General features: G+C 41.7%; 1 protein-coding gene across 1 annotated transcript; it reads left to right on the top strand.

Annotated features, from left to right (window-relative positions):
• Nucleotides 1-2,311: 2,311 nt before the first annotated feature.
• ZRANB2 (zinc finger RANBP2-type containing 2) lies at nucleotides 2,312-17,371 on the top strand. Its single transcript, XM_075832837.1, has 10 exons — nucleotides 2,312-2,500; nucleotides 5,249-5,301; nucleotides 5,388-5,496; nucleotides 6,958-7,040; nucleotides 7,150-7,226; nucleotides 7,931-8,083; nucleotides 8,506-8,648; nucleotides 10,864-10,950; nucleotides 14,969-15,130; nucleotides 17,222-17,371. The coding sequence occupies exons 1-10, from the start codon at nucleotides 2,445-2,447 to the stop codon at nucleotides 17,286-17,288; spliced, it is 990 nt and encodes a 329-aa protein (XP_075688952.1). The 5' UTR covers nucleotides 2,312-2,444; the 3' UTR covers nucleotides 17,289-17,371.
• The last annotated feature ends 1,058 nt before the right edge of the window (nucleotides 17,372-18,429 follow it).

The following is an 18,429-nucleotide window of genomic DNA, read 5'->3' as shown; positions in this document are numbered from 1 at the left end:
CAGCACAGCGTGATCTCTCAAGCTCACGCTGTGCTATCACTCTCACATTAACATTTACCGAAGTGTCTTGAGAGTGAATAGACATCGCTTCCAGCCAGGACGCGATGTCCTTAATTACAGCACTGTGCTGTGTAAGTCCCACAGAAACTTTACTGAAGTGTCGGGCCACGGCCGCGTAAAAAAACCTCCATTTTTCATTGACTCTATAGAAAAATAACTCCAAAAACGGCCGTAAAAAACACGAGTTGCTAAAAAAAACTGCTGAAAACAGCTCCGTATTTTCAGACATTTTTAGCTGAGCGTGTGAACATACCCTTACAGCTGCACCAGACACAGAGGCGCTTCAGTACATGCGGCTGCTCATCCCGAGCTCAGGCTCATTGACCTCAGAGCGGTCTAGTGGGTACGGAAGGACGGCTCATAAAACCGCGCCGGGTCGCGACGCTCCAGCAAGCACCACACGGCCTCTTTATTCTGCTGCACAATTATTGGGTTCTGTGCAAACCATGTTTGTGACGTTTTGGCCTCCGCCGGGCCGCTCCACATCTGTATACCTTTTTTATGTGCAGTATGGAATAACAGAGCAGACTACGCTGTTCCATACAACGGGAACCCAGGAAAAAAACCTATAGCGTGCAGTGTATGTTTTACATGAGAGCCTATTGGTTAAAGAAGCGACAGCTTTTCATGACATATACGTTAAACGGACGCCATTACAGTCTATGGCTCACGGATACCACCATTAGGCATACGACACAGCCTATGTTTACGTCGTATACGTAAAATATGGGTTTAATATATGTGACGTGAATGGGTCGTTATAAAAAATTAAAAAAAATTGACAACCCTGCAGCGGATAGGACACACTGTGGTTATAAAACAAACTGGAGCACGCTAGAAAACCGCGCCTTTTCTTGTCGCATTATGTGAATTGGCTTTTTGCGCATCCCATTCACTACAATGTTACGAATACGCCGTCATGTAGAAAAAACATACCTTGGGATTTCTATAAGGAGCGCACATGCCATTTCCCCCAGCTCTGACCAACCCCCAGTAGTAACCACACAACACACCATCTATGGCGAAATCAGCCAATTTTATTAATCAAATAAACATACAGTGACAAGGGGAGCCCGACCAATCACGACATCACACTCTGACCCGGGACACGCCTGCCCCCCGGCCCGGCCACGCAAAACAGACCGAGCCCGTCTGCCATCGGTAGGCGCCCTGCCAGCTGTCCAGGCTGACCTTCGTAGCTACCCGGGACCTGATCTCACCTGGGAACCTGCCGTACGGCTCGTGTTCCCCCACTAGCACAGGTCGCCTTGCCATACGGCTCGTGGCTTGCTCGCTGTGGCCAACTAAATCAATCCGCCCTTCTCAAAGCGTAATGTCGTGATCCGCCTTACAAGGCATGGACGACAGGAAGGGTCTTTGTTCTCTTTCAGCAGCGGACTTGCCTCTTACCTGGCCGCCACTTATCTACCCCGCTCTCCCCGCCCACTAATCACTTAGCGCGCCTTTCCTGCCAAAACGCCCCTTTTTCACTACAGGTGGGTTTCCTACCCTGCCCACCTTAGACTTGGTGCCACGCCATGCAGCCACCGCCAATTTAAACCCCGTAAGGACATCTAAGGGACACGCACTGCGTCCCTTACGCCTCCTTGCTCGGGTTTGTTCCGAGCTCGTCGCGCTTTCTTATGACAACTGATGGCGTCCATCTTTGTAGATGACGCAGCCATGTCTTAAAGGGCCACTATCCCTAAATTCAATTGCTACGCTATAAGCGAAGCTGCTAATATCACGCAGATATATGTACGTAAATGTTTCAGAGCTTCGTATTGATTACAAATCTGACAGAGGTCCAGAAACATATCAATCATCTCATTGAAGAACACTGCAGGCAGCTTTCCTTCTGAAATGGCAGATAACAGGGAACAATAGCTTGTATTAAACAGCACAGCAACTTCAGTTAAGATAGACCTTAGTTATCCTTAATTTCTATAACATCAGTAACCTATATACGCAGAAGCCTAGCCTAACGTCGAGCATAACTATGGAAAAAATGACAACTAATATGATGTTAATAAAGTTGTTTAAAAAAAAAGTAATACAGGTAGCTCAGTAGATAACCACGCATGCGTAGAACGGCACTACAAGGACAACTGCGTTCTTTCTTGCGTTCCACCCCTCAAGCTCATTCACGTCATGAGGACTTGACTACACTATAGCTGTCTTCTGATGCGCCTGTTCACAGTCTATCATTATATTAACCGTCAAACACGAATGTTTATGGACATATATTGTTCACAGTCTAGAGCCACACGTTGTAACGTAGTTGCGATCTAGCTACAGGGGATTAGTAGGTTTACTAATACCGCAGGCACGTTAAGGTCGCTCCCGGCTGCGGGGCCTTTCACACAGAGACGGCGGCGGCCAAGATGTCGACCAAGAATTTTCGCGTTAGTGACGGAGACTGGATATGTCCGGATAAAAAGTGAGTATGGCGCGGTTTAGCAGTCCAAGGTGACGGAGGGGAGAGTGAAGAATCTCAGCGGGACACGTAGTAGTGAAAAAATGGCGGCGAGGGGATGCAGGAGGATTGGCCTCCTCCATGTGTAGGGGCCTGGGGTCACTGAGGGTGAAGCAGCAGTAGTAGTGGGGCTGAACTTCAATACCACACCTGGTCAGTAGAGAAGAGTGGCGCTGTTTCAGTAGGATAAAAAAAAACATATATGTAGCGAATTCCGCAAGCAACGGCGTTTGTTTTCGAATTGGACTTTTTCATTGAGCTCAATGGCGAAATTCTGCAACAAATATGCCATGAATTCGCAGCATGAGGCCGCATGCACACGTTGCGCTGCAGGAAAAGATGCATCAAAACTGCAGAAAATTCGCAGGTAAAAACCGCACCTAATCGCAGGGTTTCTAGATCTTGATGCGTAAATCTGTGTTTTCATGCTGCGTGTTTTTCATTACAACTGGACAGATACAATTCGCAAGCGGAAACGCAAGATAAATTGACATTCTGCAGTTTTTAAAATACGCACCGCAGGTCAATTTACTTGCCGAAAAAAACCGCAGCGTGTACATGAGAAATCTCAATTTAGTTTGCTGCCACTGTATTACTCTGCGGATTTGCCGCGCGCGAATACACACGGCAAAACCGCACATAATCTGCATCGTGTGGATTGAGCCTAAATTGACATTCTGCAGATGTATTATTTTTTTTCACAGCATGTGGATGAGATTTGTTACATTTTCATCTACGTTGCTGCTAATGTTGTACGCTGCAGATTTTTAGCCCGCAAATCCACACGGAAAATCTGCAGCCTATACACGAAGTGTGAACATACCCTAAAGAAAGGACTGATACGTACTCCATCCCAAATGAGATCTTTCATGTCAGCTGACGCTTACATTTTTGCTAAAAAGTTTAGGCCAGGATCACACACACGCAGTTTTGGTGTCGTTTTTTTAAGCCAAAGCCAGAAGTGGATCTCGAAGGAAGGGAAGGTATAAAGAAAAGACTGATGCACCTTCCTTCCTTTGCGCCGACTTCTGTGTTTGCTACCAAAAAAAACACCACCAAAAACGGTGTGTGTGATCCTGGCCTTAAAGGGGTTTTCTGGGCACGGACAACTGATGACCCATCCACAAGATAGATCATCGGTATACGATCGGTGGGGGTCCGAAACCCGAACCCCGCACAGATCAGCTGGTGCCGGATGGTATGCAGAGTTCGGAGACGAAAGCAGATGGCTCTGTACCCTGTATGGCGGCCGTGCTGCAGAATTGCAACTCTTCTCCTATTCACTTGATTAGGAGCAGAGCTGCAACTCGGCCGCTATTCTGTGACCGGAGCCAACTTCTTCCAGCGCGGACATCCGGTGTCCGGAGAAGCTGATAGATGCAGGTTCCGGGTGTCGGACCCCCACGATCGTATACTGATGACCTATCGTGCCCGGACCACCCCTTTTTAAGGATTCAGATGTGGCGTCGAGTATTTCGGTGTATTAAGACGTGATGATTTTGTGGGTATTATTTTTTGGTTTTCTACCGTGACCTCACAAAAAAATAGTTTTGCATGTCCGCAATGTTCGACAACCAGCACGTGCGAATACACTGTTAATTTAATGATTAAAGAGGCTCTGTCACCAGATTTTGCAGCCCCTATCTGCTATTGCAGCAGATAGGCGCTGCAATGTAGATTACAGTAACGTTTTTATTTAAAAAAAACGAGCATTTTTGGCCAAGTTATGACCATTTTTGTATTTATGTAAATGAGGCTTGCAAAAGTCCAAGTGGGTGTGTTTAAAGTAAAAGTCCAAGTGGGTGTGTATTGTGTTCGTTACATCGGGGCGTGTTTACTACTTTTACTAGCTGGGCGTTGTGTATAGAAGTATCATCCACTTCTCTTCACAACGCCCAGCTTCTGGCAGTGCAGACACAGCGTGTTCTCGAGAGATCACGCTGTGACGTCACTCACTTCCTGCCCCAGGTCCTGCATCGTGTCGGACGAGCGAGGACACATCGTCACCAGAGGCTTCAGTTGATTCTGCAGCAGCATCGGCGTTTGCAGGTAAGTCGATGTAGCTACTTACCTGCAAAAGCTGATGCTGCTGGAGAATCATCTGTAGCCTCTGGTGCCGATGTGTCCTCGCTCGTCCGACACGATGCAGGACCTGGGGCAGGAAGTGAGTGACGTCACAGCGTGATCTCTCGAGAACACGCTGTGTCTGCACTGCCAGAAGCTGGGCGTTGTGAAGAGAAGTGGATGACACTTCTATACACAACGCCCAGCTAGTAAAAGTAGTAAACACGCCCCGATGTACGCACATAATACACACCCACTTGGACTTTTACTTTAAACACGCCCAGTTGTACTTTTGCAAGCCTCATTTGCATAAATACAAAAATGGTCATAACTTGGCCAAAAATGCTCGTTTTTTAAAAATAAAAACGTTACTGTAATCTACATTGCAGCGCCGATCACATGCAATAGCAGATAGGGGTTGCAAAATCTGGTGACAGAGCCTCTTTAACGTCAGCCTGAATGTGACACATTGTAGATATTATCTCCATAATTATTGTGGATTATCCACTGCTGGCGGAGAATATGACTGATATTTGCTTTGTTGGCAGCCGGATACTGATGGTTTATCTCGCGTTCTGTGTATATTGTGGATTTACAGTAACAGCGCACGTTACACTGCAGTTTCTTATTTTGCTTTCCTTTTTTTAGATGTGGTAACGTAAACTTCGCCAGAAGGACGAGCTGCAACCGATGTGGGCGAGGTGAGAATATAGAACTGTAGCCAATGCTAAATATTCCCTGTACGGATCTCCTCACCCATTATGTATTTATATATTATTACTCAAAGAAAAAAGTACAGATGCTAAAATGATGAAGGCCGGAGGGACTGAGATTGGAAAAACTCTGGCAGAGAAGAGCCGTGGATTGTTTAGCGCCAATGACTGGCAATGCAAAACGTAAGTAGACTGCGCCTTGGTATAGAAATCTCTCTGATATGCGGCACTGCACAATACGAGGGGTAGTAAGGGGCGTTTCACGGGGAGTTTTTTTGGCGCTGATTTTGACGTGGAAACCATGTCCCAATTGGACCAAGAATCAGCTGAAACCAGTCGTATCAATAAATCTTGACTGACCCCATGGATGGACTTACATGGGGTCTGTTGGGTTCCATTGTGGTTTCCATCGGTTTGACGGGAAGAATAGAACTACATACAGAGCAATATGTTTCCGTCGAATCTGCTGGGACTTCCTATAGAGGCGGTGGGATCATAGCCTGTAGCTTTGTGCCAGAGAGTCCCATGTTTTGGAAATCTTCACCCAGTGCTAAAGCCGTTCAGAAGCTTTTATGATCATTGTAGACCTTTTGTTCTGAGCAATGATGGGACCCATCCAGGACGCCTCCATGATGTCCCGACTTCTCTCACACACTGTGGGAAGAAGTTTGTGCTTTCCGTGTCTTTCCCTGCAGGTTTCCAGCCTTGTACATGTTAGGCCTCATGCACACGACCGTATTTTTTCACACCCGTAAATACTGGCGTAAATACGGGTCCGGTGTCACACGTATTCCACCCGTTTTGCACCAGTATTTACGAACCCGTGCTCGTAAATATGGGTCCGGTGTCACCCGTATTCCACCCGTATTTACGAGCACGTTTTTGGCAGCAAAATAGCACTGCACTAATCGGCAGCCCCTTCTCTCTATCAGTGCAGGATAGAGAGAAGGGACAGCCTTTTCTGTAATAAAAGTTAAAGAAATTCATACTTACCCGGCCGTTGTCTTGGTGACGCGTCCCTCTCTTCACATCCAGCCCGACATCCCTGGATGACGCGGCAGTCCATGTGACCGCTGCAGCCTGTGATTGACCTGTGATTGGCTGCAGCGGTCACATGGCCTGAAACGTCATCCAGGACGTCGGCCCGGATGTCGAGAGGGACGCGTCACCAAGGCAACGGGCGGGAGACCGGACTGGAGGAAGCAGGAAGTTGTCGGTAAGTATGAACGTCTTTTATTTTTATTTTTTACAGGTTTATACTGATCGGTAGTCACTGTCCAGGGTGCTGAAAGAGTTACTGCCGATCAGTTAACTCTTTCAGCTCCCTGGACAGTGACTATTTACTGACGTCGCTTAGCAACGCTGCCGTAATGACGGGTGCACACATGTAGCCACCCGTTATTACGAGAGCTCCATAGACTTCTATGGACTGTCCGTGCCGTTATTACGGCCAGAAATAGGACATGTTCTATCTTTTTTAACGGAACGGGCACCTTCCCGTGAGAAAACGGGAAGGCACCCGTCGCCAATAGAAGTCTATGAGCCCGTTATTACGGGTCGTGATTACGACCCGTAATAACGGGAGTTTTTACGGTCGTGTGCATGAGGCCTAACACTGTTATTATTTTTTGTTTTTTTTTGTAGTTGTGGAAATGTAAACTGGGCAAGGAGATCAGAGTGTAACATGTGCAATACCCCGAAGTATGCAAAACTAGAGGAGAGGACCGGTAAGTCCCCATGTGGTGGTGGTGGTTGTTGTTTTTTTGTGTTTTTTTTAATGCTTTTATTCAGTTTTTGTGTTCGGAGTGTGATCTTGTATTGTCTTTCTACGTACAGGTTATGGTGGAGGTTTTAATGAACGTGAAAATGTAGAATACATAGAACGAGAAGAATCTGATGGAGAGTATGATGAGGTGACGTATTTCTGATCTGAAGTACTGTTTGGCTCTGTTCACACTTGCACTGTGGTTTCTATTTATCATTTAGATATCCTATATTTATAATGGAAATCACACTGCCGGATCCGTCATACGGCACCTGACAGACCCCATTATTTACAACGGGCTCCATCAGGTTCCATTGTTTTGACGGTAATGTTAGTGCTGCATGATGCGCTATTCTTCCCATCAAATCAGACGGAGCTGCTGATGGAGGCTCCGAGTGACAGTGTGAACAGAGCCTTAACTTTGTTAATACTATTGTAGGGTCTGTTCCCATCGCGGTTGAGCCCTAAGTTTGGCGTAGGAGCTAAGAAAGCTTCTGCCGCATACAGCAAGCTTATCCATGGGTATACTTTTTTTATTTTTTTTCCCCAACTGTATAGTAAAGCATAGACTGCTCCTACTTTTTTTTTTCTCTCTTCCCCCCTCTATGGAGGCTTCTCACACAAAAAAGTATACTGCACGGGATATAGATATATATAATTTATTTTTTTTCCACACGTGGATACAGTGACGGCACATGTCGCAGCCTTCCATAGGAGGTATAGGTTGATAAATCTTCCCATCGTATTCTTCTGATGGAAGGAACAAACACAATGGGAACAGAGCCGTAAACTTGTATCAAGTATTAATATTTTTCTTTTATTTATACAAAATTTTTTTATAATCATTTATAGTTTGGCCGAAAAAAGAAGAAATATCGTGGAAAGCCAGGCAGTGGGAAATCCGTACCTAAAGGTGAAGAAAAGGTGGCTGGCGGTGAGGAGGAAGAAGAGGGTGATGAGGAGGATGAAGAGGAAGGAGATCTGTCAAAATATAAGTTGGATGATGTAAGTTGTAATCTATATTTATTTTGATCATACAATGTATTATTTCCAGGACTGGAAGGTTGGTGAGGAGAGAACCCAGTGTGTTAGCGACATAGGAGACTAGGTCTTAAAAATGCCATGTGTAAAGGAGAAGTACCCCCCCCCCCCTCCCCACACAACCAATTTATTTTTATTGCTCCAATGCATCCAAAACGAAGCAACTTTGCAGGTAGCCTGGAATAAAGGGGTTTTCTCATAAACATTTATCACCTATCCACAGGACATGGTCTGTCTGTTACAGGCAGGATAAGGTTACGTTTACATGCGCTCTCTTCTTTGTGTTTTGGACGCGACGCTGGAATTGACGTCGTATTGAAGGGGAATTTTTTTTGAATGAGGAATAGTAATGAAATTTTTGTTTTGTTCCCAAATATTTGTTTTAGGATGATGAGGAGGATGACGATGGCGACCTTTCAAAATATAATCTTGCCAGCGATGAAGAAGATTCTAGTAAAAATAAGACAGCCGTTCGCAGCAGATCTAAATCTTCCCACTCCTCCCATACAAGCTCAAGGTCTAGGTCCAGGTAAACGGGTACAGGTCAAGGGTAAAGCCGGGCAAAATGTCAGTATCTATTTAACTTTTTTTTTTCCTTTTTTTTTATATACGACTTAATGTTCTAGAGCTGAGTAGAGATCTTGTGCGATGTCATGAAATGTCTTGACTACTTTTTATCTGAACGTTTCTTCCTTATTATGATTAAACTTTTACTGTTCGCATAAGGACTTGTGCACTTTAAAAGGCAACTAATTCTCCGTCAACCTACATAGAGTTCAGTAAACACAGCATGACGATCCTCCGTGCTGTGTATGTGTAAACTAACACACCACCTCCGGACAGCTGTTGCCCCAGGGTTTTCAGCCGAGGGACTAAATTTACAGCACATGTTATACAAAGCTTCATTAGAGTGCTTGATTTACTGAGAGAATATTTAATATCCTGACTATGAGGTGTTGGGGTATTCTATACTAGAGTCTGAGGTTTGGTCTGGACTCACACACTATAGAAAATGCAGTGGTGCATCCTCTAAGGGTATGTGCACACGTAAACTGCATTTACGTCTGAAATTACGGAGCTGTTTTCAGGAGAAAACAGCTACGTAATTGCAGACGTAATTGCTCGTCCTCGCATTTTGCGAGGCGTCATTGACGGCGGTAATTTAGAGCTGTTCTTCATTGAATTCAATAAAAAACGGCTGAAATTACGTCCAAAGAAGTGCCCTGCACTACTTTGACGAGGCAGTCATTTTACGCGTCGTCGTTTGACAGCTGTCAAACGACGACGCGTAAATTACAGGTCGTCGGCAAACCCATTCAAATGAATGAGCAGATGTTTGCCGACGTATTGGAGCCGTATTTTTCAGGCGTAAATCGAGGCATAATACGCCTCGTTTACGCCTGAAAATAGGTCGTGTCAACCCAGCCTAATACTGAACCTGTCACCAAGAAACTTCCCTCTTTAAAAATGGTATCTATAAGTTTCTCTTAGAGCAACATGTAAGCAGCTGGTACTGCGCTTAATCATCGACCATACTAACTCCTGTTCTGGCCGCAAGTAGGAGCCACGAACTATATGCAAAACCGAGGCCTCTCAACCTGACCGGCAAAGAGCAAAGCCGCATTGGCACATCCATTTAGAGGAATAGGAATTTTGAAGAGATTTGATTTTCCTTTTTAGCATTCACAGATGGAAAGGAAAATTGATATTTGCTGTAACAAGAGAGAAGCGTAAACCTCTCACTTTAATGTGTCCTGCTTTAAATTTATTCCGTTAAAGGGTTCTCTCGTGAAGAAAACCCCTCTCCGTATGCTCTATTATGGCATATGAACGTAATTGGGGGAGTGTGCCTCTACCATTCATCTGAACGGCCGCTATCTAATACTATATTTCTGCTACACGGGAAATGCTTGGCTGGCTGCGGCTTTCCTCTGGAAGAATCCTCTGCATGCCGGTGATGTTGGGAGCGGGACCCGGGGAAAACAGCTGATCACCGCAGATACGCATTCTGCAAGGGGTTAATGATGAGACAACTTCGCTAAGATCAGCTCTGAGCGATTGGAACAAGCAGACTGCTCCTGACCCTAAGAACGCTGCTAGGAGAGTACAGTGGATAGCTTAGTCATATATATATATATATTATAGTTTGTGTGTGTGTATATATATATCTATATCTATGTGTATCTATATATATATATATCATTCAGAGCAGGTATTAGGAGGGAGCACTTTTAATCTAATCCTGAATCCATACAATCAGGTTCGCCATTAGAGCTGCTAGAAAAACACCGCAACAGATTCATTGTTTGCTCCCGCACAGTGTAAAGTTTTTGGGGTATTGTTTATACATTTGACCAAATTAGACCAGTCAACAAAGTATAATAAGTGATGGGTCTGACCTCCTGGGTCTCCCACGGTCACTCGGAGATTAGACTGCATGTGCGTTCTCCGTAGAAATTATCCGGATCATTAGAAGCAGCATTTTGTTTTTCTAATGTTCCCATTCATTTCTATGGAGACTTGGGCCCCTTTTTGTTTTTGATAACTTTCCTAGCTCAGATCCCCCATCAATCAAACTTTTGACGGTACAACCCCTTTAAACTTTTTCATAGACTCCTATTCCTTTTTATTATGATTTATGCGCTGAACTGTTTTTGTTCTTTAAGTAGCAGACCGATTTTAATGCAGTTTATTTTATGCATTCATTGAAGGAGCTGGAAAAATAATTGGCCATGTTGTTTCAGGTCTCGCTCAGGAAGCTCTTCCAGTTCCAGATCAAGATCTCGCTCCAACTCAAAAGAACGTTCTCAATCTCGGGGTTCAAAATCAAGGTAAAAAGGGGTACCGCGCCGTGTGGCGCAGCGAGAGATAAGTGCTTCAGGATGGTTTTAAATACTGATTTCTTTGCCATCATTGTCATGTGATAGACACAAATTATTAGTCTCTTTATTGTGTTTTCCTTTCCTTTTGATATCTAGAATGTATTTACAACTGTTAGAAATAAGTATTTCTCTTCTACAACAGAAATGTGCCTATGATTTTAATTGTCTTGGATCAATTTGGTGACATACGCAATAACCTAAACTTATTTAACCCCTTAATGACCATCCTATTTTGGGCCTTAAAGGGAATGTGTCACTAGAAAATTATTATTTTTATTTTTTGTTAGACAGTATATACACGATTACACATTGTTCTAATTTTTTCACAAGTCAGGAAATATTATAAATTAGATTTGAATTTATAACATTTCCATGAGCTGGTCACTAGATGGAGCAATTCCCAAAATTGCAGCATTGGCATGTGGTAAAGCAACCTCATTGCTTTATGCTTCAAAATTGGAGCATACACACTCGCTCTAGTGTAATCAAAGAATCCCCCCTCCCTTATTCTGGCTAGTGCCAGGAGAAAGGAGGGGGTTGAATGTTCAAACCTCCTACACGGTGTGCCGCCATTTTTTGAGCGAATGCACAGTGTAGGAGGATTAGATACAGTGCTCAGCAGACAGTATAACACAAACATAACTTACCTGCTGCCTCCGCTTCCTTCCGCTCCCTGTCCTTCTGAACAGATGGACGGAAGCCGCGACCGGAAGTCGTCCTCTTACTGTCCGGCTTCCGGTCCACATGAAAATGGCGCCGGACGTCGCTCGGTCGAAGACCTTCCTTTTGGACTGTGTGGGAGCGATGCATGCGCCGTTCCCACACAGACGGCGTATGCTGTAGTGAATGGAACGACTCGCATTCTCTATGGGGCTGTATGTGCCGTATTCCATCTCTGTATGTGTCGTTAATCGACACATACAGAGATGAAAAAAAAAATGGCAGCCCCCATAGAGAAGAAAAAGTAAGAAAAAAGTAAAACACAAAATCACAAATAAAATGTATTTTAATAACACACTAAAAGCAAAAACATATAAAAACATTTTTTTCACGTGACACCTTCCCTTAAATGATTCAAAGAGCTATAACTTTTTATTTTTGCGTCAACATAGCTGTATAAGGACTTTTTTTTTGCGGGACAAGTTGTATTTTTTTTAGTAGCACCGTTTTGGGGTACATATCATTTATTGCTGAACTTTTTTTGCGGGGAAATTGAAAAGAAACAGCAATTTCGCCTCTTATTTTTTTTATTTTTTAAAATTTTGCGTCCTAAATTGACGCTGTTTACCATGTGGTATCAATAACATAATAACTTTACTCAGCAGTTCGTTACAATTGCGACGATACCAATTTATATAGTCTTAGGTTTTACTACTTTTACCCAGTAAAAACACTTTTTTTTTTCAAAATTATTTTGTTTTCTACCGCCATATTTTAAGAGCCGTAACTTTTTTATCTCTCCGCCCGTGCAGCTGTATGAGGGTTGTTTTTTTTTGTGTTTTTTTGCGGTACGACTTGTAGTTTTTATTGGTATCATTTTGGCGTACATGCAACTTTTTGATCACTTTTTATCAAATTTCTTTGAAGGCAGGATGCACGGAAAACAGCAATTCTGGCATTTATTTTTTACGTTCACCGTGAGGGTTAAATAATATAATAGCTGTATAGTTGGGGACGTTACGGACACGTCGATACTAAATATGTGTAATTTTGTAACTTTTTTTTAATTTATTTTTTATAATTCAGCATTTTGTAAGGGGAAAAAGTGGGTGGTTGTTTTTTTATTATTTTACTTGGGTTTTTTATTATAGACTGTATTAAACTTTTTTTTTTTTTTACTTGCTATGCAAACATTTTATCGCTTTTATAATACGTCGGTGTGGTGAGAGGAGGAGGCCCCTCCCTCTAAAACCACTCAGATGCGCGGTCGCTATTGTCTGCCGCATCTGAGGGGTTAAATAGGCAGTATCGATACTGATTTCGATCTCGTCCACTCGAGCAGGTCTGCCCTCAGCTACCTCCGGTAGCTAGGAGTATTAATTGCTCAGACTTACTTTGATGCATGTGCCATCAAAATGCACATGCATCAGAATAAGGCCCGTTAGTGACCGTCGTGAAAACACCTATGGGTGGTCGCTAACAGGTTAAACGGTTTTTTAAATGTTGTGCTCCTATTGGTAAAACGATTGTGATCATGCAATACCTTAAAGGGGTTAAACAATGTTGGCATATACACAAAATATGCCATAAGTGCTTAATGTGGGTCCCAGAGCTGCAAGGGGCACATATCGATTCTGTGACCATCGTTTGCCGCTTCAGGCTGGCCGTCCTTCCCATTGATATGCCATAAATGTTTATAATGCCAATACTTCTTTATTATTTTCTGCTTTAAGGACATCTCATCAGACCAATGTCATTATAGGGATGGTCTCGTAAAGACAACTCCTTTCCATACGCCCTATTAGGACTATTGAACATCATAGAGTGGAGGTCCTTGGGACCTCCATAGTGGCCAAAACGAAGTGCTGATAACAAAGAGCGGCCCCAGCTATGGAGGAGTCTGTCCGGCCGTGTGTGTGTGTGTGTGTGTGTGTGTGTGTGTGTGTGTGTGTGTGTGTGTATGTATATATATATATATATATATATATATATATATCTCCCCGAAAAACACAGCATGGATCCGATTAGCCCAAGAGAAATATAATGCAGCCGTCAGCAAGCATATGATCAGGTGTAAGCTAGATCCTGGGGCGTGTACCCACAAAGCATATAGATATATAACCTAAAGAAAAAGATGCCAATAGACTAGTAGTATGAGAAAAATGGAAAAATACTTTATTGAAAATAACACATAGGTATACAATAATTAAAAAAATCCACAAACCAACAGGTTAAAAAAAAGACATACAAGCCATGCAACTCGCAGAATAAGAAAACTGTAGACAAAAAGTAAATGCCTAGTGGCACAACCGATCGCTGTATGCACCTTCAAGCTATGTCATGCCCCTGGGCGAATGCATTTTCGCCAAAACGCGCGTTGGGGCGGACGTCTTGCTGTGCACCCAGTTCTGGACCTATCATGGGTATGTTTAATTTCTGCAATCTGCTTTAATATTGCTTCACGTGTCCGCATTGTTCACATCCTGCTGGTATCTTCATACGTACCTTGTTATTCATCTTCATACCACTCTACATGGCATATGTTCATTTAACTTTGTTCAACTTCTGTGGGCATGACATAGCTTGAAGGTGCATACAGCGATCGGTTGTGCCACTAGGCATTTACTTTTTGTCTACACAGTTTTCTTATTCTGCGAGTTGCATGGCTTGTATGTCTTTTTTTTAACCTGTTGGTTTGTGGATTTTTTTAATTATTGTATAGTTATTTTCAATAAAGTATTTTTCCATTTTTTTTCATACTACTAGTCTATTGGCATCTTTTTCTTTAGGTTATATATCTATTAGGGTATGTTCAAACTGCTTATTTTCGGGCCGTTCTGTTCTGACGGGCCGTTTTTTTTTTACGTGGCCATTTTGAAAAACGGCCGCGTTAAAAAACACCCGCGAAAAAGAAGTGCATGTCACTTTTTGAGCCTTTTTTCATTGACTCTAGAAAAACCGCTCCAAAAAACGGCAGTAAAAAAACGGCTGAAAATCAGGCGTGGCTTTCCCTTGAAAACATTGACGTATTTTCAGACGTTTTACAGTAAGCGTGTGAACATACCCTTATATGGATACCATTTAATAATACCACGTTTCCCCTGCAGCGCCCATTTGAAATAGAGATTGTAGTAAGCCAATCTTTTTAGGCTCCGTTTGAGAAATTGGTGGTAAAAGGGTAAGTCATGTTATTTATAAAACAGCCAGCAGTCCTTGTTTCTGAACATTTTAGGAGACCTGTATTCTAAAAAAATGTCTTGTTCTTTAAATTCTGCCATTAAATTCTCTTCATTTTTGATCAATAAAGATCCAGCTCCAGGTCCCACCGGGGTTCTTCTTCCCCCAGAAAAAGATCTCACACAAGTTCCCATTCATCATCCTCTTCAGAGAGGGGAAAGAAAAGAAGCCGCTCCAGATCTTCGTCTGGTGACCGCAAAAAAAGACGATCAAGATCACGGTCAACCGAAAGGTTTGGGTTACCGTAGAATTAGAGGGGGGATTTTCATAAAAAACAAACTGGGAAATGAAAAGAAGTGCAAAATGTGTCCATTACTTATTTATTTGCTACCTTTAGCGTTTTGGATACAATCAAACTATTCTCTTAATTCTCAGTGTTCGGCTGACTACTTGAGGATGTTTAAAGAGCAATTAGATTGTTTTTTACATTTTCAAAAGAAGTTGAGTTGAGATCTGATCGGTTACTATGAGCAATTACTCCACTTTTCCATTGTACCAGTTTTGATAAATCTCCCCTGGGGGTGTAAGCTTATTGTCGGGGTACCCTTCAAACTTAGAATTTTAAAAGAAAACCCCTTTTAATATCTACTACACTTAATATAGTACTGCCTCCTATATACAAGACTATAACTACTATAATACTGCCCCTATATACAAGAATATAACTACTATAATACTGCTCCCTATATACAAGAATATAACTACTATAATACTGCCCCCTATATACAAGAATATAACTACTATAATACTGCTCCTATATACAAGACTATAACTACTATAATACTGCCCCTATATACAAGAATATAACTACTATAATACTGCTCCCTATATACAAGAATATAACTACTATAATACTGCCCCCTATATACAAGACTATAACTACTATAATACTGCTCCTATATACAAGAATATAACTACTATAATACTGCCCCCTATATACAAGAATATAACTACTATAATACTGCCCCCTATATACAAGAATATAACTACTATAATACTGCTCCTATATACAAGAATATAACTACTATAATACTGCCTCCTATATACAAGAATATAACTACTATAATACTGCCTCCTATATACAAGAATATAACTACTATAATACTGCTCCTATATACAAGAATATAACTACTATAATACTGCCCCTATGTACAAGAATATAACTACTATAATACTGCTCCTATATACAAGAATATCATTACTATAATACTGCCCCCTATATACAAGAATATAACTACTATAATACTGATCCTATATACAAGAATATAACTACTATAATACTGCCTCCTATATACAAGAATATAACTACTATAATACTTCCCCCTATATACAAGAATATAACTACTATAATACTGCCCCTATATACAAGAATATAACTACTATAATACTGCCCCCTATATACAAGAATATAACTACTATAATACTGCTCCTATATACAAGACTATAACTACTATAATACTGCTCCTATATACAAGAATATAACTACTATAATACTGCCCCTATATACAAGAATATAACTATTATAATACTGGCTCCTATATACAAGAATATAACTACTATAATACTGCCCCCTATATACAAGAATATAACTACTATAATACTGCCCCCTATATACAAGACTATAACTACTATAATACTGCTCCTATATACAAGAATATAACTACTATAATACTGCCTCCTATATACAAGAATATAACTACTATAATACTGCCTCCTATATACAAGAATATAACTACTATAATACTGCTCCTATATACAAGAATATCATTACTATAATACTGCCCCCTATATACAAGAATATAACTACTATAATACTGATCCTATATACAAGAATATAACTACTATAATACTGCCTCCTATATACAAGAATATAACTACTATAATACTGCCCCCTATATACAAGAATATAACTACTATAATACTGCCCCCTATATACAAGACTATAACTACTATAATACTGCTCCTATATACAAGAATATAACTACTATAATACTGCTCCTATATACAAGAATATAACTACTATAATACTGCTCCCTATATACAAGAATATAACTACTATAATACTGCCCCTATATACAAGAATATAATACTGCCCCCTATTGACCGCAATATGGATGACTTTTAACTGAAATTTTTCATCGTGTAACTTTCGAAGTATACGCCTGTACACAGCGATGACCGCTTTACATGTATTACATACGTGGATCTATAGTGTGATGTGTCTGTAGTCAATTTTAGGTGCCTTATTATGATATTTTATATACAAAACAGAACATGCTGCCTAAATTAACAAGAATCTACTGTTTTAATTTCTATGTTGCAGGCGCAGACATTCCCCCGCCGGGTCGTCTCATTCTGGCTCACGATCATCAAGTTGCAAAAAGAAATAGATATTTAGGAATAACATCATGTGGAGAGTTGAAATTAAACAAAACACAAAAATGGAGCAAATAAGAGACCTTATGAACCACGCTGAGATAAGCGGCAGTACTCGAGGCGCACCGTCCCACGCTTCCACTACAACCACACTCAATCTAATTCAACCGTAGCATTTTAAGCCATAAGTTCAAAACCGCGTTCCCCCCACTTCCTGTAATAGGAAGCGGAACACGCTAGACGGCAATAATATGGCTTCGACTTTGTTTTAAAAAATTGTGACGCATTCTTCGAATGGATTTCTTTGGGTCCATGTACCTGTGTTTACAAGCTACTAAGACCCTTCCCCCCCCCCCCCCTCCATAGCATGATCATGTGAATATCTTCCATTGCAATCCTTATGGCTTAAAATGCAAAAAAGGCAAAGTGAATCTGAATAACAGCCTTTTAGCTAAAACCCTAATATTTCCGCGGTGTTACAAGGTAAGTATTGGTATTACGCCATCTCAGCATTACGCTGCACGCCAGAGCTTTGGCGATTCTATTATACAGGTCTCCCCTAGGAGTTGTGACATTTATCAGATCCCAAATACCTGTCCCACCTGCCTATTTACCCCTCCAGGAACCCACAATGAGTCAGTGCCCTCGTTTCTTAACCCTTGCAGGCAAATTGTATTTCTTTGTGTTCCATCTACTCTTGAATGTAATCTGTCACAGAGTATAACTGTATCTTTGTGCCTACCGCTTCCTATAAAGCTACTATTTAAATATGTACGGGAAAAAAAAAAAAACTCAATCTGAGACGCTGTCTTTCTAGGTAATATGTATCAAAAGGTGAGCGGATTTTACTGTTCTATAGGAGACGCCTCAACAGAAAGGAAATCCGAGATTATGAGTTTTGTAAGATTTGGCTAAAGTGTAGTTCATTTTAGGATGGTGATTTTTATTTTTTTATTTTCCTGTAGACGTGACAATAAAATACTGACTCCTGCACTCGGTTCTTGTTTGTATTTTATGGAAATGTATATATTGAAAGGGACAGACTATGAGCAATAACATTTATTCTGATGATGCTCAATGGATATAGAAAAAGTTGGAAATCCCACTGCTCTGCCAGGCGGACAGAAGACTCCCAGATCATTGGGATCACATCAT

Source organism: Rhinoderma darwinii, chromosome 7 (genome assembly GCF_050947455.1).
Source record: "Rhinoderma darwinii isolate aRhiDar2 chromosome 7, aRhiDar2.hap1, whole genome shotgun sequence".
Classification (NCBI taxonomy): domain Eukaryota; kingdom Metazoa; phylum Chordata; class Amphibia; order Anura; family Rhinodermatidae; genus Rhinoderma; species Rhinoderma darwinii.
The sequence above is the reverse complement of the archived record's forward strand: the minus strand, read 5'-3'. Positions and strand labels throughout refer to the sequence as shown.